Source organism: Bufo bufo, chromosome 3 (assembly GCF_905171765.1).
Source record: "Bufo bufo chromosome 3, aBufBuf1.1, whole genome shotgun sequence".
In the NCBI taxonomy this organism is placed as follows: Eukaryota; Metazoa; Chordata; class Amphibia; order Anura; family Bufonidae; genus Bufo; species Bufo bufo.
Window position 1 is genome coordinate 545,231,345 of NC_053391.1, and position 16,824 is coordinate 545,248,168.

At 44.1% G+C, this 16,824-nt stretch overlaps 1 protein-coding gene across 1 annotated transcript in view; it reads left to right on the forward strand.

Annotated features, from left to right (window-relative positions):
* Positions 1–2,557: 2,557 nt before the first annotated feature.
* DNAJC15 (DnaJ heat shock protein family (Hsp40) member C15) overlaps positions 2,558–16,824 on the forward strand; it is an 81,317-nt gene continuing 67,050 nt past the window's right edge. Inside the window, exon 1 of the mRNA XM_040425423.1 lies at positions 2,558–2,726. Coding sequence (XP_040281357.1) covers positions 2,622–2,726 — 105 coding nt within the window. The 5' untranslated portion in view covers positions 2,558–2,621. The remainder of the gene's footprint in view (positions 2,727–16,824) is intronic.

Genomic DNA, 16,824 nt, shown 5'->3' on the forward strand with positions numbered 1-16,824 from the left:
CAGCTGGGCATATTACTACCAGGGGCACAGCTGGGCATATTACTATCAGGGGCACAGCTGGGCATATTACTACCAGGGGCACAGCTGGTCATATTACTATCAGGGGCACAGCTGGGCATGTTACTATCAGGGGCACAGCTGGGCATATTACTATCAGGGGCACAGCTGGGCATATTACTACCAGGGGCACAGCTGGGCATATTACTATCAGGGGCACAGCTGGTCATATTACTATCAGGGGCACAGCTGGGCATGTTACTATCAGGGGCACAGCTGGGCATATTACTGTCAGGGGGAACAGCTGGGCATATTACTATGAAGGGGCACAACTGTCAAGGGGCACATATCTGGGCATAGCTACTGTGAGGATACACAACTTGGGTATATTACTGTGAGAGGGCACATGAATGGACATAACTACTGTGAGGGGGCACATATCTGGGTATCGCTACTGTAAGAGGCACATATCTGCTCATAACTACTGTGAAGGGGCACAATGCTGGAATAACTACTGTGTGGTGGCATATAGGGGGAATAATTACTATGTGGGGGCTTTTAGGGGACTGGGTGGGATTAGGTGTTTAGTTATATTTTGGGCAGAGTAAGAGGCGTCACCTGGTGCGGAAATAATTTGTGTGCCGCACATAGTGTCCCTCTTCCTTCATTTCAAAAGTTGGGAGGTATGTTAATGACCTATCCTGAGGTTAGGTCATCAATATTAAAATCCCAGAAAATCCTTTAACCTCTAACCCCTTAGTGACCACCCATACATGTTTTTATGGCGGTCACTAAGGGGCGATCGCAGGGTGCCGATGTGTGTGATGGCTGCCTGGGGTCTGATTTAGCCCCAGACCAGCCTTCGGTAATTTCCAGCACTGCATTGCATTTTAAAAGCAATCAAAAGGCTGTCTGTTATGGTCCCCTTGTGGGACTATTAAGTGGTAAAAAAAAGTAAAACAAAAACTCATTTATTCAATAACAAAAATCCGATAAATAAATTAAGTTTTTTTTCCATTGAAAATACGCTTTTTAATGAAAAATGAAAAAACCTCTTTTCCATATGTTTGGTATTGCTGCGTCCGTAACGACCCAGACTACATAAATATCATGCAAATTATCCCTTACGGTGAACGCCATAAAAAAAAAAAAAAAGGACAGAATTGATTATTTATTCTTAGTTGACGCCTAAAAAACAGAATAACAAGCGATCAAAAAGCGCCGTTTACTCCAAAATGATACCAATGAAAAATACAAGTTGTCCCGCAAAAATCAAGACTTCACAAAACTCCATAGAAAGAAAAATAAAAAAGTTATGGGTCTTGGGAAGCAGCAATGCAAAAAAAAATTTCTTTAAAAAAAAAAAGGGGTTTTATTGCAAAAAAGTTATAAAATGTAAATAAAACTATATGTATTTGGTATCACTGTAATCGTACTGACCCAGAGAATAAAGATATTATGTTAGGCTACTTTCACACTTGCGTTAGGTGCGGATTTGTCTTGTATCTGCACAGACGGATCCGCACCGATAATGCAAACGCTGGTATCTGTTCAGAACGGATCCGTTTGCATTACCATGAAAAAAAAAAATAAAAAATATATATATTTTTTTTGTTCATGATAATGCAAATGGCTCCGTTTTGACTTACACTGAAAGTCAATGGGAGGTGGATCCGTTTTTAATTGCACCATATTGTGTCAGTGAAAACGGATCCGTCCCCAATGACTTACATTGTAAGTCAGGACGGATCTGTTTGGCTCCGCATCGTCAGGCGGACATCAAAACGCTGCAAGCAGCGTTTTGGTGTCCGCCTCCAGAGCAGAATGGAGGCTGAACGGAGCCAAACTGATGCATTCTGAGCGGATCTCTATTCATTCAGAATGCATTGGGGCTAAACTGATCCGTTTTGGGCCGCTTGCGAGAGCCTTGAAACGGATCTCACAAGCGGACCCAGAAACGGCAGTGTGAAAGTAGCCTTATTTATACCGAAAAATGAACGCAGTAAAATTTCTAACATAAAAAACGCAAGATTTAATAAAAGTTAATCAGAAAGTTATGTGTACCCCAAAATGGCGCCATTAAAAACTACAACTTGTCCCGCAAAAATAAGTCCTCATAAAGCTATATAGATGGAAAAAGAAAAAAAGTTATAGCTCTTGGAACGCGACAATGAAAAAATGGAAGAAAAAACGCTTGGTCAGTAAGGCCCAAAACAGGCTGGTCACTAAGGGGTTAACATTAGCAGCGAATTCTGGTACATAAAATCCGGGCCATGTATGGACTACAAATTTGATGTGTGTACAGGGAATGACAGAGATAACAGTAATGATGGCGGCCCACTAGCAATGTAAATGAGGCACTCTTTGGCTAGAATGCCACTGGCAGGCTGGCCAGACATGGTAGGCAATACTACTACACCACAGGGCTTGTCCAGTTTCTGAAATGAACAATTCTTAAAAAAAAATTTAAAAAAAAAAAAAAAAAAATGCAAGGAATTCCCACCAGTCCAGGAGCCGCCCAGCGCTCCGCCCTCCCTCCGTCACTCAACCTCCACTTCCTGGTGTTTCGCAATCACTTCGTTTTGGCCTCTGCGGCCACCGTCGTCCTCAGCTTGTCATCTGTCATGGCAACCTCCAGCGGCGGCATGGCGTCCTCCGAGGCTCTGCGTTATGCCGAATATAGGAAGGGGAGCACGGTTACTTCTGGTGCTGACATCGACCGGAGGCTGGTGAGTAGCGGCCATGTGTGATAGTGCGGAGGGTAGAGGTCATCAGCATCCCCGGTCACCAGGAGCTGGCATTGCAGCGCTCTTACGTCAGATGTGCCTGGCTGCTGTATGACGGGTGAGAAAGTCTAGTGACCCGAAATCTGCAGTACAACTATGTGTACATGGCATCACCTTCTACCTGTGGAGCTGATGGTAGTATATCAGAATATAGTGTGGACGGATGAAGCTAGATTATTATTATTATTTTATTTAATAAAGTTTAATGGGTCAAATGACCAGGTAGAAGAGCGCTGTGAGTGTCATCTGTGCTGCTTTCTTTTTAAACACCGGCTTAGTGACACTTTACATTTTGGCCAAAGTTTTTTTCTTTTATTTTTTTTTGCGTATTTAACCCATTTAAAAAGACAAATTGTATTTTTAAAAGGGTTTTCCAGATGAAAGAAAATGTTTGCAGCAGGATCAGAGTGGGTTAACTACATCTCAACAGGAAATGCCTGGCAATCCTCAGTAGCTTTTTTGATGTTCTTAAAGAGGACCTTTCACCAGGATACGTGTATTGAAATAGTTACATTACCTTACAGTGCGGCCCCCAGTGATGATATATCACATAATCCACCCTGTCCGATAAACACCCTAAAAAAATAAAAACGGTGTAAAAAAAAAAGCCATTTTTGTCACCTTACATTACAAAAATTGCAACACCAAGCAAATAAAAAGGCATATACCCCCCACAATAGTACTAATTAAACCGTCACCTCATCCTGCAAAAAATGAGACCTTACCTAAGACAATTGGTCAAAAAATAAAAAAGCTAGGGCTCTCAGACTATGGATACACTAAAATATCATTATTTCGGTTTCAAAAATGCTATTCTTGTGTAAAACTTAAATAAGATAAAGTAGACCTATTAAGTATTGCCACGTTCGTAACGATCTGCTCTATGAAAAAGTCACATGACCTAACCCCTCAGGTAAACGCTGTAAAAATAAATTAATAAAAACTGCACCAAAACAAACAATTTTTTGGTCCCCTTGCCCCATAAAGTGTAATAATGAATGATCAAAAAATCCTATGTAGCCAAAAATGGTACCAATAAAAACGTCAACTCTTCCTGCAAAAAACGAGCCCTGCACAAGACGATCGGCAGAACAATAAAAAAAATAGGCCGTTCAGAAAATGGAGATGCAAAAACATAATTCTTGTTTTCAAAAATGCTTTATTATGTAAAACTGAAACAAACATCATAGAAAGTAGACATATTGGATATCATTGCGTCCGTAACAACCTGCTCTATAAAAAATAGTGCATGATCTAACCTGTCAGATGAATGTTGTTAAAAATAAAAACGGTGCCAAAACAATTATTTTTTTTTTTTTGTTACGTTGCCTCACAAAAAACGTAATATAGAGCAATTAAAAATCATATGTACCCCAAAATAGTACCAATAAAACTGGCACCTTATCCCGTAGTTTCCAAAATGGGGCCACTTTTTTGAGTTTCTACTGTAGGGGTGCATCAGGGGGGCTTCAAATGGGACATGGCATCTAAAAACCAGTTCAGCTAAATCTGCCTTCCAAAAACCATATGGTGTTCCTTTTCTACTGCGCCTGTACAGCACTTTACCACCACATGTGGGGTGTTTCTGTAAACCGCAGAATCAGTGTAATAAATATTCTGTTTTATTTGGCTGTTAACCCTTGCTTTGCTACTGGAAAAAATTGATTAAAATCTGCCAAAAAAGTGAAATTCTGAAATTTCATCTCCATTTTCCATTAATTCTTGTGGAAAACCTAAAGGGTTAAAAAAGTTTGTAAAATCAGTTTTGTATTCCTTGACGGGTGTAGTTTCTAAAATGGGGTCATTTTTGGGTGGTTTCTACTATGTAAGCCCCACAAAGTGACCTGAACTGGTCCTTTAAAAAGTGGGTTTTGGAAATTTTCCGAAAAATATCAAGATTCGCTTCCAAACTTCTAAGCCTTCTAACGTCCCCCTCCCCCCCCCCAAAAAAAAAATAAAATAAAAATATTTCATTTTCAAAATTATCCTAACATAAAGTAGACATATGGTTAATGTAAAGTAATAACTATTATATGAGGTATCACTATCTATCATAAAAGTAGAGAAATTGAGATTTGAAAGTTTGGGAATTTTTAAAACATTTTGGTAAATTTGGGATTTTTTCACAAATAAAGGTGAAATATATTGACTCAAGTTTATGACTATCATGAAGTACTATATGTCACGAGAAAACATTCTCAGAATGGCTTGGATTAGTAAGTGTTCCAAAGTTATTACCACATAAAGTGACACATCTGATTTGCAAATAATGGCCTGGGCAGGAAGGGGTTAATGTTTGAATGCATAATCGCGTGCAGACTGAGGTGTGGATTATAGAAGGAAAGAAGCTGAAAGGCCTCGATGCATGGAACCCAACACATACACGTATAAAAGTGCACACCCGGAACAGTGTAAAATAATGATGTCGACTTTATTAGAACTAAAGAAATACCACAAACGAGGTTGTAGGGGGTTGTCCGGCTTTTACTTTTGATAACCTATACTCGGGATCGGCATGGGTCCGAAACCGGGTTACCCCGCCAATCAGCTGTATGAGGAGATGGCGCGTGCAGTGATGAGCAGGAAGAGACATGGGAGACGGCACGTGCGCACCTTCTCCTCATCCAGCTGATCGCCGGGAGTCGGACCCCTGCCGATCTGATATTAATGACCTATCCTGAGGATAGGTCCTCAATAGTAAAAGCCGGACAACCCCTTTAAAAATCTCACGCACGTGACAGTGGGTTTGTTCCACATCTGCATTTCTTGTGGACCCATTCATTTCAATGGGTTCACAGTCACGCAAAAAAAAAAAAAAAACATTGGAAATGTTCTGTGCTTGCCTGTTTTTGCAGTCAAGGACAGGACATTTCTATAGACGGGGGGAAAAAGAAAATGGCGGCATGCACATGTCCAGGATCCGTATTTTGCAGATCAGCCACTGCGGTCGTATTCATGAGGCCTTACTATGAGCGAGCTCTCCCAATGATGATGTTTGTATTATTGTAGCTGTGCCCATCTCTATTTTTCTTTGAACTACAGCCTAACGCATGAGGGCTCATTCAGACAGCCGTATGAATGAGTCTTCAGCCCTTCCGCTACCCATTCATTTCTACGGGACTGCAAAAGATGCGGATAGCACCCGGTCCATGATTCCGTTCCAATCGCAGACAAGAATAGGCATCTTCTATTATGGTTGTGGCCATGTGCGGTCTGTAAATTGCGGAACGCACACGGCCGGTATCTGTGTTTTGCGGATCCGCAAAACACTACAGTCGCCTGAATGCGCCCTGACCTGATATACCTATATGAACTTAAATATTACATTTGTATCTAGTATCGCCTCGTTCCATGTCTTCTCTTTATCTGACTCGCCCTGTAGTCATGTGATAAGTAGTTTCCTATGAAACTACTTATGAGTAGGGCTACACTCCGAAACGCGTAAAATGTGCCTGCTGTGTTCTTTGTTGGACTCTTTAAATAGTTTGCATTATTAAAAGGTGTTTTTGTCCATTGGCAACAGCTTTGGACTCACAATATCATATTACATAAATTTAATTTTTAGGCCTGTGCTACCTGAAAAAGGGGTTTCCTGGCATTTTAGGTAATCAGTTCTTTGTACTATCCTGTGGAGAGAGTGTTTAGTTAGTACTTACCCATCCCTCGCTTTGCTGATACCACCATCTCTCTCCAGTTCAGCTACCTGTGTGAGTGTAGCAGTGTAGCAGTGATGGTGGCATCGGCTGCCTAAAGGGCATCTGTCAGCAGATTTGTACCTATGAAACTGGCTGACCTGTTACTTGTGCACTTGGCAGCTGAAGGCATCTGTGTTGGTCCCATGTTCATATGTGCCCACATTGCTGAGAAAAATGATGTTTTAATATATGCAAATTAGCCTCTAGGAGCAACGGGGGCTCTGCCTTTACACCTAGAGGCTCTGCTCTCTCTGCAACTGCTGCACCCTCTGCACTTTGACAGGTTGTCACGGTCCCTCAGGTGACTGTCGGGAGATCAGAGAGACTGGCTGAGCGTGGAGGAATCTAACAGCCTCCTTGATTTCTGTTGATTCAGTGTTGATGGGGTTATTGACCACTTCCCTTTTCTCAGCTGTTGTTCAGTGGTCATCACTTTTACCCTTTATAGTCTGACCTCACCCTTCTGACTATGCGGTAGATGGCTTCATTTGGGTTTGGCTGAGCTGGTGTGAGGTCGTCTCTGGTGTTCCTGTTCTTCCATCTCTACAGAACTTAAGTGTCGCGTTTGTATTTGTTTTACTCCCTGTTGTTGTATCTGGGCCTGAGACAGAGACTTCCATTCGTCCATCTGGGGAGGAATGGGTTGTCTCTGGTCCTAAACGTATTCCAGGGCCTTGTAGGGAAATCAGGGCCTAGATATCCTGCATATGAATATTCCTACCTACAAGGTCTATTCATATTGATAGGTAGTCAGGGCCCGGATTGGGGTTGTCTAGGAGGTGACCTGTTTCTTCCCTAGTTTCCAGGCCCAGTTACTGTGCCCTTCCCTCCTGTGTTCAGTGTGTAGTCCCCCCCCCCCCCCCCCCCACACTGATTGTGACATTATCTACCGCCTTAAAAACCTCCATTTCGTTTAGGTCAGTGCAGCTATGGATCCTATGTCTACACTGGTCGAACATCTGGAGGGACTGTCATTGGAGGTAGCTGACCTCCGTTCGACAGTCTTACGGATTCAGAGACCACAGGCGGCTGGTTCCGATGGTGGGTACCAGGCCTGCCTTGAACCTGAGGTTGCCCTCACGAACAGATTTTTATGGGGGTAGTGACAATTTAATTCGGTTCAGGGAATCGTGTAAGTTGTACTTTAACCACCTCAGCCCCCAGTGCTTAAACACCCTTAATGACCAGGCCACTTTTTACACTTCTGACCTACACTACTTTCACCGTTTATTGCTCGGTCATGCAACTTACCACCCAAATGAATTTTTCCCTCCTTTTCTTCTCACTAATAGAGCTTTCATTTGGTGGTATTTCATTGCTGCTGACATTTTTACTTTTTTTGTTATTAATCGAAATTTAAAGATTTTTTTTGCAAAAAAATGAAATTTTTTCACTTTCAGTTGTAAAATTTTGCAAAAAAAACGAGATCCATATATAAATTTTGCTCTAAATTTATTGTTCTACATGTCTTTGATAAAAAAAAAATGGGTAAAAAAAAAATGGTTTGGGTAAAAGTTATAGCATTTACAAACTATGGTACAAAAATGTGAATTTCCGCTTTTTGAAGCAGCTCTGACTTTCTGAGCACCTGTCATGTTTCCTGAGGTTCTACAATGGCCAGACAGTACAAACACCCCACAAATGACCCCATTTCGGAAAGTAGACACCCTAAGGTATTCGCTGATGGGCATAGTGAGTTCATAGAACTTTTTTTATTTTTTTTGTCACAAGTTAGCGGAAAATGATGATTTTTTTTTTTTTTTTTTCTTACAAAGTCTCATATTCCACTAACTTGTGACAAAAAATAAAAACTTCCATGAACTCACTATGCCCATCAGCGAATACCTTGGGGTGTCTTCTTTCCAAAATAGGGTCACTTGTGGGGTAGTTATACTGCCCTGGCATTCTAGGGGCCCAAATGTGTGGTAAGGAGTTTGAAATCAAATTCTGTAATAAATGGCCGGTGAAATCCGAAAGGTGCTCTTTGGAATGTGGGCCCCTTTGCCCACCTAGGCTGCAAAAAAGTGTCACACATGTGGTATCTCCGTATTCAGGAGAAGTTGGGGAATGTGTTTTGGGGTGTCATTTTACATATACCCATGCTGGGTGAGAGAAATATCTTGGTCAAATGCCAACTTTGTATAAAAAAAATGGGAAAAGTTGTCTTTTGCCAAGATATTTCTCTCACCCAGCATGGATATATGTAAAATGACACCCCAAAACACATTCCCCAACTTCTCCTGAATACGGAGATACCACATGTGTGACACTTTTTTGCAGCCTAGGTGGGCAAAGGGGCCCACATTCCAAAGAGCACCTTTCGGATTTCACCGGCCATTTATTACAGAATTTGATTTCAAACTCCTTACCACACATTTGGGCCCCTAGAATGCCAGGGCAGTATAACTACCCCACAAGTGACCCCATTTTGGAAAGAAGACACCCCAAGGTATTTCGTGATGGGCATAGTGAGTTCATGGAAGTTTTTATTTTTTGTCACAAGTTAGTGGAATATGAGACTTTGTAAGGGAAAAAAAATAAAAATAAAAAAATCATCATTTTCCACTAACTTGTGACAAAAAATATAAAATTCTAGGAACTCGCCATGCCCCTCACGGAATACCTTGGGGTGTCTTCTTTCCAAAATGATGTCACTTGTGGGGTAGTTATACTGCCCTGGCATTTTCCAGGGGCCCTAATGTGTGGTAAGTAGGTAAATGACCTGTGAAATCCGAAAGGTGCTCTTTGGAATGTGGGCCCCTTTGCCCACCTAGGCTGCAAAAAAGTGTCACACATGTGGTATCTCCGTATTCAGGAGAAGTTGGGGAATGTGTTTTGGGGTGTCATTTTACATATACCCATGCTGGGTGAGAGAAATATCTTGGTCAAATGCCAACTTTGTATAAAAAAAATGGGAAAAGTTGTCTTTTGCCAAGATATTTCTCTCACCCAGCATGGATATATGTAAAATGACACCCCAAAACACATTCCCCAACTTCTCCTGAATACGGAGATACCACATGTGTGACACTTTTTTGCAGCCTAGGTGGGCAAAGGGGCCCACATTCCAAAGAGCACCTTTCGGATTTCACCGGCCATTTATTACAGAATTTGATTTCAAACTCCTTACCACACATTTGGGCCCCTAGAATGCCAGGGCAGTATAACTACCCCACAAGTGACCCCATTTTGGAAAGAAGACACCCCAAGGTATTTCGTGATGGGCATAGTGAGTTCATGGAAGTTTTTATTTTTTGTCACAAGTTAGTGGAATATGAGACTTTGTAAGGGAAAAAAAATAAAAATAAAAAAATCATCATTTTCCACTAACTTGTGACAAAAAATATAAAATTCTAGGAACTCGCCATGCCCCTCACGGAATACCTTGGGGTGTCTTCTTTCCAAAATGATGTCACTTGTGGGGTAGTTATACTGCCCTGGCATTTTCCAGGGGCCCTAATGTGTGGTAAGTAGGTAAATGACCTGTGAAATCCGAAAGGTGCTCTTTGGAATGTGGGCCCCTTTGCCCACCTAGGCTGCAAAAAAGTGTCACACATGTGGTATCGCCGTATTCAGGAGAAGTTGGGCAATGTGTTTTGGGGTGTCTTTTTACATATACCCATGCTGGGTGAAAGAAATATCTCGGCAAAAGACAACTTTTCCCATTTTTTTTTATACAAAGTTGGCATTTGACCAAGATATTTATCTCACCCAGCATGGGTATATGTAAAATGACACCCCAAAACACATTGCCCAACTTCTCCTGAATACGGCGATACCACATGTGTGACACTTTTTTGCAGCCTAGATGCGCAAAGGGGCCCACATTCATTTTAGGAGGGCATTTTTAGATATTTGGATCCCAGACTTCTTCTCACGCTTTAGGACCCCTAGAATGCCAGGGCAGTTTACCCCACATGTGACCCCATTTTGGAAAGAAGACACCCCAAGGTATTCAATGAGGGGCATGGCGAGTTCATAGAAAAAATTTTTTTTTGGCACAAGTTAGCAGAAATTGATATATATATTTTTTTTTCTCACAAAGTCTCCCTTTCCGCTAACTTGGGACAAAAATTTCAATCTTTCATGGACTCAATATGCCCCTCACGGAATACCTGGGGGTGTCTTCTTTCCGAAATGGGGTCACATGTGGGGTATTTATACTGCCCTGGCATTCTAGGGGCCCTAAAGCGTGAGAAGAAGTCTAAAATATAAATGTCTAAAAATTTTTACGCATTTGGATTCCGTGAGGGGTAAGGTGAGTTCATGTGAGATTTTATTTTTTGACACAAATTAGTGGAATATGAGACTTTGTAAGAAAAAAATAAATAAAAATTTCCGCTAACTTGGGCCAAAAAAATGTCTGAATGGAGCCTTACAGGGGGGTGATCAATGACAGGGGGGTGATCAGAGAGTCTATATGGGGTGATCACCCCCCTGTCATTGATCACCCCCCTGTCATTGATCACCCCCCTGTAAGGCTCCATTCAGATGTCCGTATGTGTTTTGCGGATCCGATCCATGTATCCGTGGATTCGTAAAAATCATACGGACATCTGAATGCAGCCTGACAGGGGGGTGATCAGGGAGTCTATATGGGGTGATCACCCCCCCCTGGAAGGCTCCAGGGAGACGCCTGTATGTGTTTTGCGGATCCGATCCATCTATCAGTGGATCCGTAAAAATCATGCGGACATCTGAATGGAGCTTTACAGGGGTGTGATCAATGACAGGGGGGTGATGAGGGAGTCTATATGGGGTGATCACCACAGTCATTGATCACGCCCCTGTAAGGCTCCATTCAGACGTCCGTATGCGTTTTGCGGATCCGATCCATCTATCAGTGGATCCGTAAAAATCATGCAGACATCTGAATGGAGCTTTACAGGGGTGTGATCAATGACAGGGGGGTGATCAGGGAGTCTATATGGGGTGATCAGGGGTGATCAAGGGGTTAATAAGTGACAGGGGGGGGGGGGTGTAGTGTAGTGGTGCTTGGTGCAACATATTACTGAGCTACCTGTGTCCTCTGGTGGTCGATCCAAACAAAGGGGACCACCAGAGGACCAGGTAGCAGGTATATTAGATGCTGTTATCAAAACAGCGTCTAATATACCTGTTAGGGGTTAAAAAAAATCACATCTCCAGCCTGCCAGCGAACGATCGCCGCTGGCAGGCTGGAGATCCACTCTTACCTTCTGATCCTGTGAACGCGCGCGCCTGTGTGCGCGCGTTCACAGGAAATCTCGCGTCTCGCGAGAGGACGCGCCGGCGCATCCACCCAGAAGAGCAGGGCCGCCGCAAAGACGCAATCCTGCGTACGGCGGTCCTAAAAAGGTTAAGCTGCGTCCATACTCTTCTGGGGATGAGTGTCAACGTGTGGGTATGATAATTTCTTTGCTTAAAGGGAACCTGTCACCGGGATTTTGTGTATAGAGCTGAGGACATGGGTTGCTAGATGGCCGCTAGCACATCCGCAATACCCAGTCCCCATAGCTCTCTGTGCTTTTATTGTGGAAAAAAAATTATTTGATACATATGCAAATTACCCTGAGATGAGTCCTGTGTGTGAGATGAGTCAGGGACAGGACTCATCTCAGGTTAATTTGCATATGTATCAAATCGTTTTTTTTTCCACAATAAAAGCACACAGAGCTATGGGGACTGGGTATTGCGGATGTGCTAGCGGCCATCTAGCAGCCGCTAGACGTGTCTCAGCCATTCATTGTAGAGGTTGACCCATCCGAGGTAGGGGTCGGAGCAGTTTTGTCGCGAGGTCCTTCACCTAGTAAATGGCGCTCATGTGCTTTTTTCGTCTAAAAAAAACTCTCGACTGCTGAAAGAAATTATGATGTGGGTAATAGGGAATTGCTGGCCATTAAGTTGGCTTTTAAAGAATGGCTCCATTGGTTGGAAGGAGCAATTCATCCTATTACGGTAATTACTGATCACAAAAATCTGGCGTACCTTGAATCGGCTAAATGACTTAATCCAAGGCAGGCCAGATGGTCGCTGTTTTTCACCAGATTTAATATCATTGTCACCTACCTCCCTGGGGTTAAAAAAGCCAAGGCGGATTTTTGTCTGAAGGGTTAGTCATATCTGCCCTATATCCTGATCTTGAGACTAAGGTGTTGGAGGCTCAAGAGGATGTACCGGACTCTTGTCCTCCAGGGAAATTGTTTGTTCCTTCAGACTTGCGTCACAAGGTATTTGAGGAACATCAATGTACTGCCTTGGCTGGACAACCTGGGAGTAGATCCACTGTCGATCTCATCTTGCGCAGATTTTGGTGGCCGGGGCTGCGTGAGTGTGTTGAGGACTATGTGTCAGCCTGTTGTACCTGAGCTCGTGCTAAGGTGACACATACTCGGCATTCTGGATCTCTTCTTCCGTTACCCATCCCGTCCAAACCTTGGACGCATTTGTCCATGGACTTTATTACGGATTTACAGAGTTCTTCGGGAAAAAACGTGATCTTGGTGGTAGTTGATCGGTTTAGCAAAATGGCGCATTTTATAGCATTGGCTGCTCTACCTAATGCCAAAACTCTTGCACAGGTGTTTGTCGATAACATTGTGAAACTACATGGCATTCCCTCTGATGTGATGTCTGATTGGGGGACTCGGTTTGTTTACAGATTCTGGAAAGCGTTCTGTACTCGACTGGGGGTACAATTGTCCTTTTCATCCTCAGTTGAACGGACAGACGGAGCGCATCAATCGGAATCTGGAGACCTACTTGAGATGTTTTGTTTCGGAGAACCAGGAGGAGTGGTCTTCATTCTTGTCGTTAGCTGTGTTTGCCATTAATTACCGTAGACAGGAGTCCACTGATAAGTCGCCATTTTCTGGGGCATATGGATTCCATCCGCAGTTTGGCACATTTTCTGGTTCTCAAACTTCTGGTATTCCTGAGGAGGAACGATTTTCCTCTTCTTTGTCTTCGATTTGACGGAAAATTCAAAATAACCTGAAAAAGATGGGCAACAGGTATAAGCGTGTGGCTGACGGGGGACCTGAGAGTGGGTGATTCTGTGTGGCTGTCCACAAGAAACATTAAGCTTAAGGTACTTTCTTGGAAGTTGGGCCCAAGATTTATTGGTCCATATAAGATCACTGCCATTGTTAACCCTGTAGCCTTCTGTCTTGAACTTCCTTAGGCTTTGAAAATTCATAACGTATTTCATAAGTCGTTGTTGAAGAAATGTGTCAAACCTGTTGAGCCGTCCTCCTTGCCTCCCGCTCCTGTCATGGTAGACGGTAATTTAGAATTTAAAATTAGCAGGATTGTGGACTCCCGAGTTTTCCGTAGATCCCTCCAGTATCTCATCCACTGGAAGGGTTACGGACCAGAGGAGATGATGTGGGTTCCAGCGGCCGATGTTGATGCGAATCGTCTGGTGAAGGCCTTTCACAGAGCCAATCCTGATGAGGTCTGTCCTGGGTGCTCGGAGGTCACCCGTAGAAGGGGGGGACGACTGTCATGGTCAGAGAGACTGGCTGAGCGTGGAGGAATCGAACAGCCTCCTTGATTTCTCTTTAATCAGTGTGGATGGGGTTAATGACCACTTCCCTTTTCTTAGCTGTTGCTTAGTGGTCATCACTTCTACCCTTTATAGTCTGACGCCACCCTTCTGACTATGCGGTAGATGGCTTCATTTGGGTTTAGCTGAGCTGGTATGAGGTCGTCTCTGGCGTTCCTGTTCTTCCATCTCTACAGAAGTTAAGTGTCGCGTTTGTATTTGTTTTATTCCCTGTTGTATCTGGGCCTGAGACAGAGACTTCCATTCGTCCATCTGGGGAGGAATGGGTTGTCTTGGGTCCTGAAATTATTCCAGGGCCTTGTAGGGAAATCAGGGCCTAGGTATCCTGCATATGAATATTCCTACCTTCAAGGTCTATTCTTATTGATAGGTAGTCAGTAGTGTTGATCGAGCACCAAAGTGCTCGGGTGCTCTGGCCGAACACATCGGGAGTATAATGGAAGTCAATGGGAGAACCCAAGCATTAAACCAGGCACCCCCTGCTCTGAAGAGGGGAGGGTGCCTGGTTCATAGGAAAAGGTCAGAAATTGATGGAAACCACCACCAAAATGGTTCGGGAACAGCATGGGGAGGGTGTCTCGATGCATCTTGGACTCTCAGGTCGCTGCTGGAAACCATGTTGTCAGAGTAGTACGCCACTTTTACAGACTGATAATTAGGGATGTCCCGATACCATTTTTTTAAGACTGAGTACGAGTACCGATACTTTTATTTAAGTACTCACCGATACCAATTACCGATACTAATTTTAACAATAAAATACACACACATGTATTTTCTGACCACTGACCAACCAAAAGGCCCAAAAACAGAACTATAACATTCCAAGGTGACATTATACTGTATGGGGGCAGCCACAAGGAGACGTTATACTGTATGGGGGCAGCCACAAGGAGACGTTATACTGTATGGGGGCAGCCACAAGGAGACGTTATACTGTATGGGGGCAGCCACAAGGAGACGTTATACTGTATGGGGGCAGCCACAAGGAGACGTTATACTGTATGGGGGCAGCCACAAGGAGACGTTACACTGTATGGGGGCAGCCACAAGGAGACGTTACACTGTATGGGGGCAGCCACAAGGAGACGTTATACTGTATGGGGGCAGCCACAAGGAGACGTTACACTGTATGGGGGCAGCCACAAGGAGACGTTACACTGTATGGGGGCAGCCACAAGGAGACGTTACACTGTATGGGGGCAGCCACAAGGAGACGTTACACTGTATGGGGGCAGCCACAAGGAGACGTTACACTGTATGGGGGCAGCCACAAGGAGACGTTACACTGTATGGGGGCAGCCACAAGGAGACGTTATACTGTATGGGGGCAGCCACAAGGAGACGTTATACTGTATGGGGGCAGCCACAAGGAGACGTTATACTGTATGGGGGCAGCCACAAGGAGACGTTATACTGTATGGGGGCAGCCACAAGGAGACGTTATACTGTATGGGGGCAGCCACAAGGAGACGTTATACTGTATGGGGGCAGCCACAAGGAGACGTTATACTGTATGGGGGCAGACTGATGTAATTATAGTTATTGCAGGGACTCAGAGAATCGTCTGAGAGTTTATTAGTTAAAACGAATCGAATGAGTCAGAGACTGTCACCCCAGACTTCCTGCTCTGCTACATGCACCCTGTACACACACAGCTCCACTACATGCTATGCTAATAATACCCCCCCTTCCCCCCGGACGGACTTACAGGGAGCCGCAGAGCAGGAAGCCTGGCAGGGACTCGGTGACTCATTGGATTCTTTTAACTAATAAACTCTCAGACGATCCTCTGAGTCCCTGCACTACGCTCCCTGTGCTGTGAGTCGGTGCTGGTTGCCTCTGATTGGTTGGAGGGCGGGGCGGGGCGGGCCTAGCTTCCACTCTAGGCTCCAATTACACTGCCTGCTGCTGCCTGTGAAGCTGTTAGCTGTGGGAGATGCAGGGGCCGCGGACGGACACATAGAAGCGGTGCACAGGTATCGGCAGTGGTATCGGGGACATTTGCACGAGTACATGTACTCGTGCAAATGCCCGGTATCGGTCCCGATACCGATACTGGTATCGGGACATCCCTACTGACAATAATACGCACAAAACCGGACAAAAAAAAAAAGAGTAAAAATTGTTAGGAAACATTCTTTCCTGTATATTTACTTGTCATTTTTGGCAGCACTTGCACTTTATATACAAGGAAGAGGTACTCCGATACAACCTGTATATCACATAATGGAGGGCCTCATTCACATTGTGGTACAATAGTTCAGGTAGTGGGACTCCTACACTCATAAAGCCTATGCACTAAGTGAAAGAGCTGCCGAAAATTACAAGGATCCGGCACTCCAAAACACCCTTTGTTACACATAAAGGAAGGCATCATACACCCCCCTGAAAAATTATGATTGATGGCCTGCGGGTGACCCTCAAAAACATTAGGAGCAAGGGTCACTGCCGCATGGGTGACTCTAGATAACCTCTGGGCGATTACACATCCCAGTGACTGTGAAGATACATTCAGATGTCTGCCCTATCAACTTTCGATGTTCTTTTCTGCACCTACCATGGTGATCACGGGTAACTGAGAATCGGGGTTCGATGCTGGAGAGGGAGCCTGAGAAACGGCTACCCCATCCAAGGGAGGTCAATGGCTATAATCTGATTGGCTGTTGTTGCCTTGCCCCCTTTTTTTTTATTTCTAATTGTGAACCACCCAGAGAGGGTGGGTCAAGTTATTAAAGCACAAGCGTCCAAGGAAGGCAGAAGGCGCGCAGCAATTACCCACTCCCGACTCGGGGTGGTA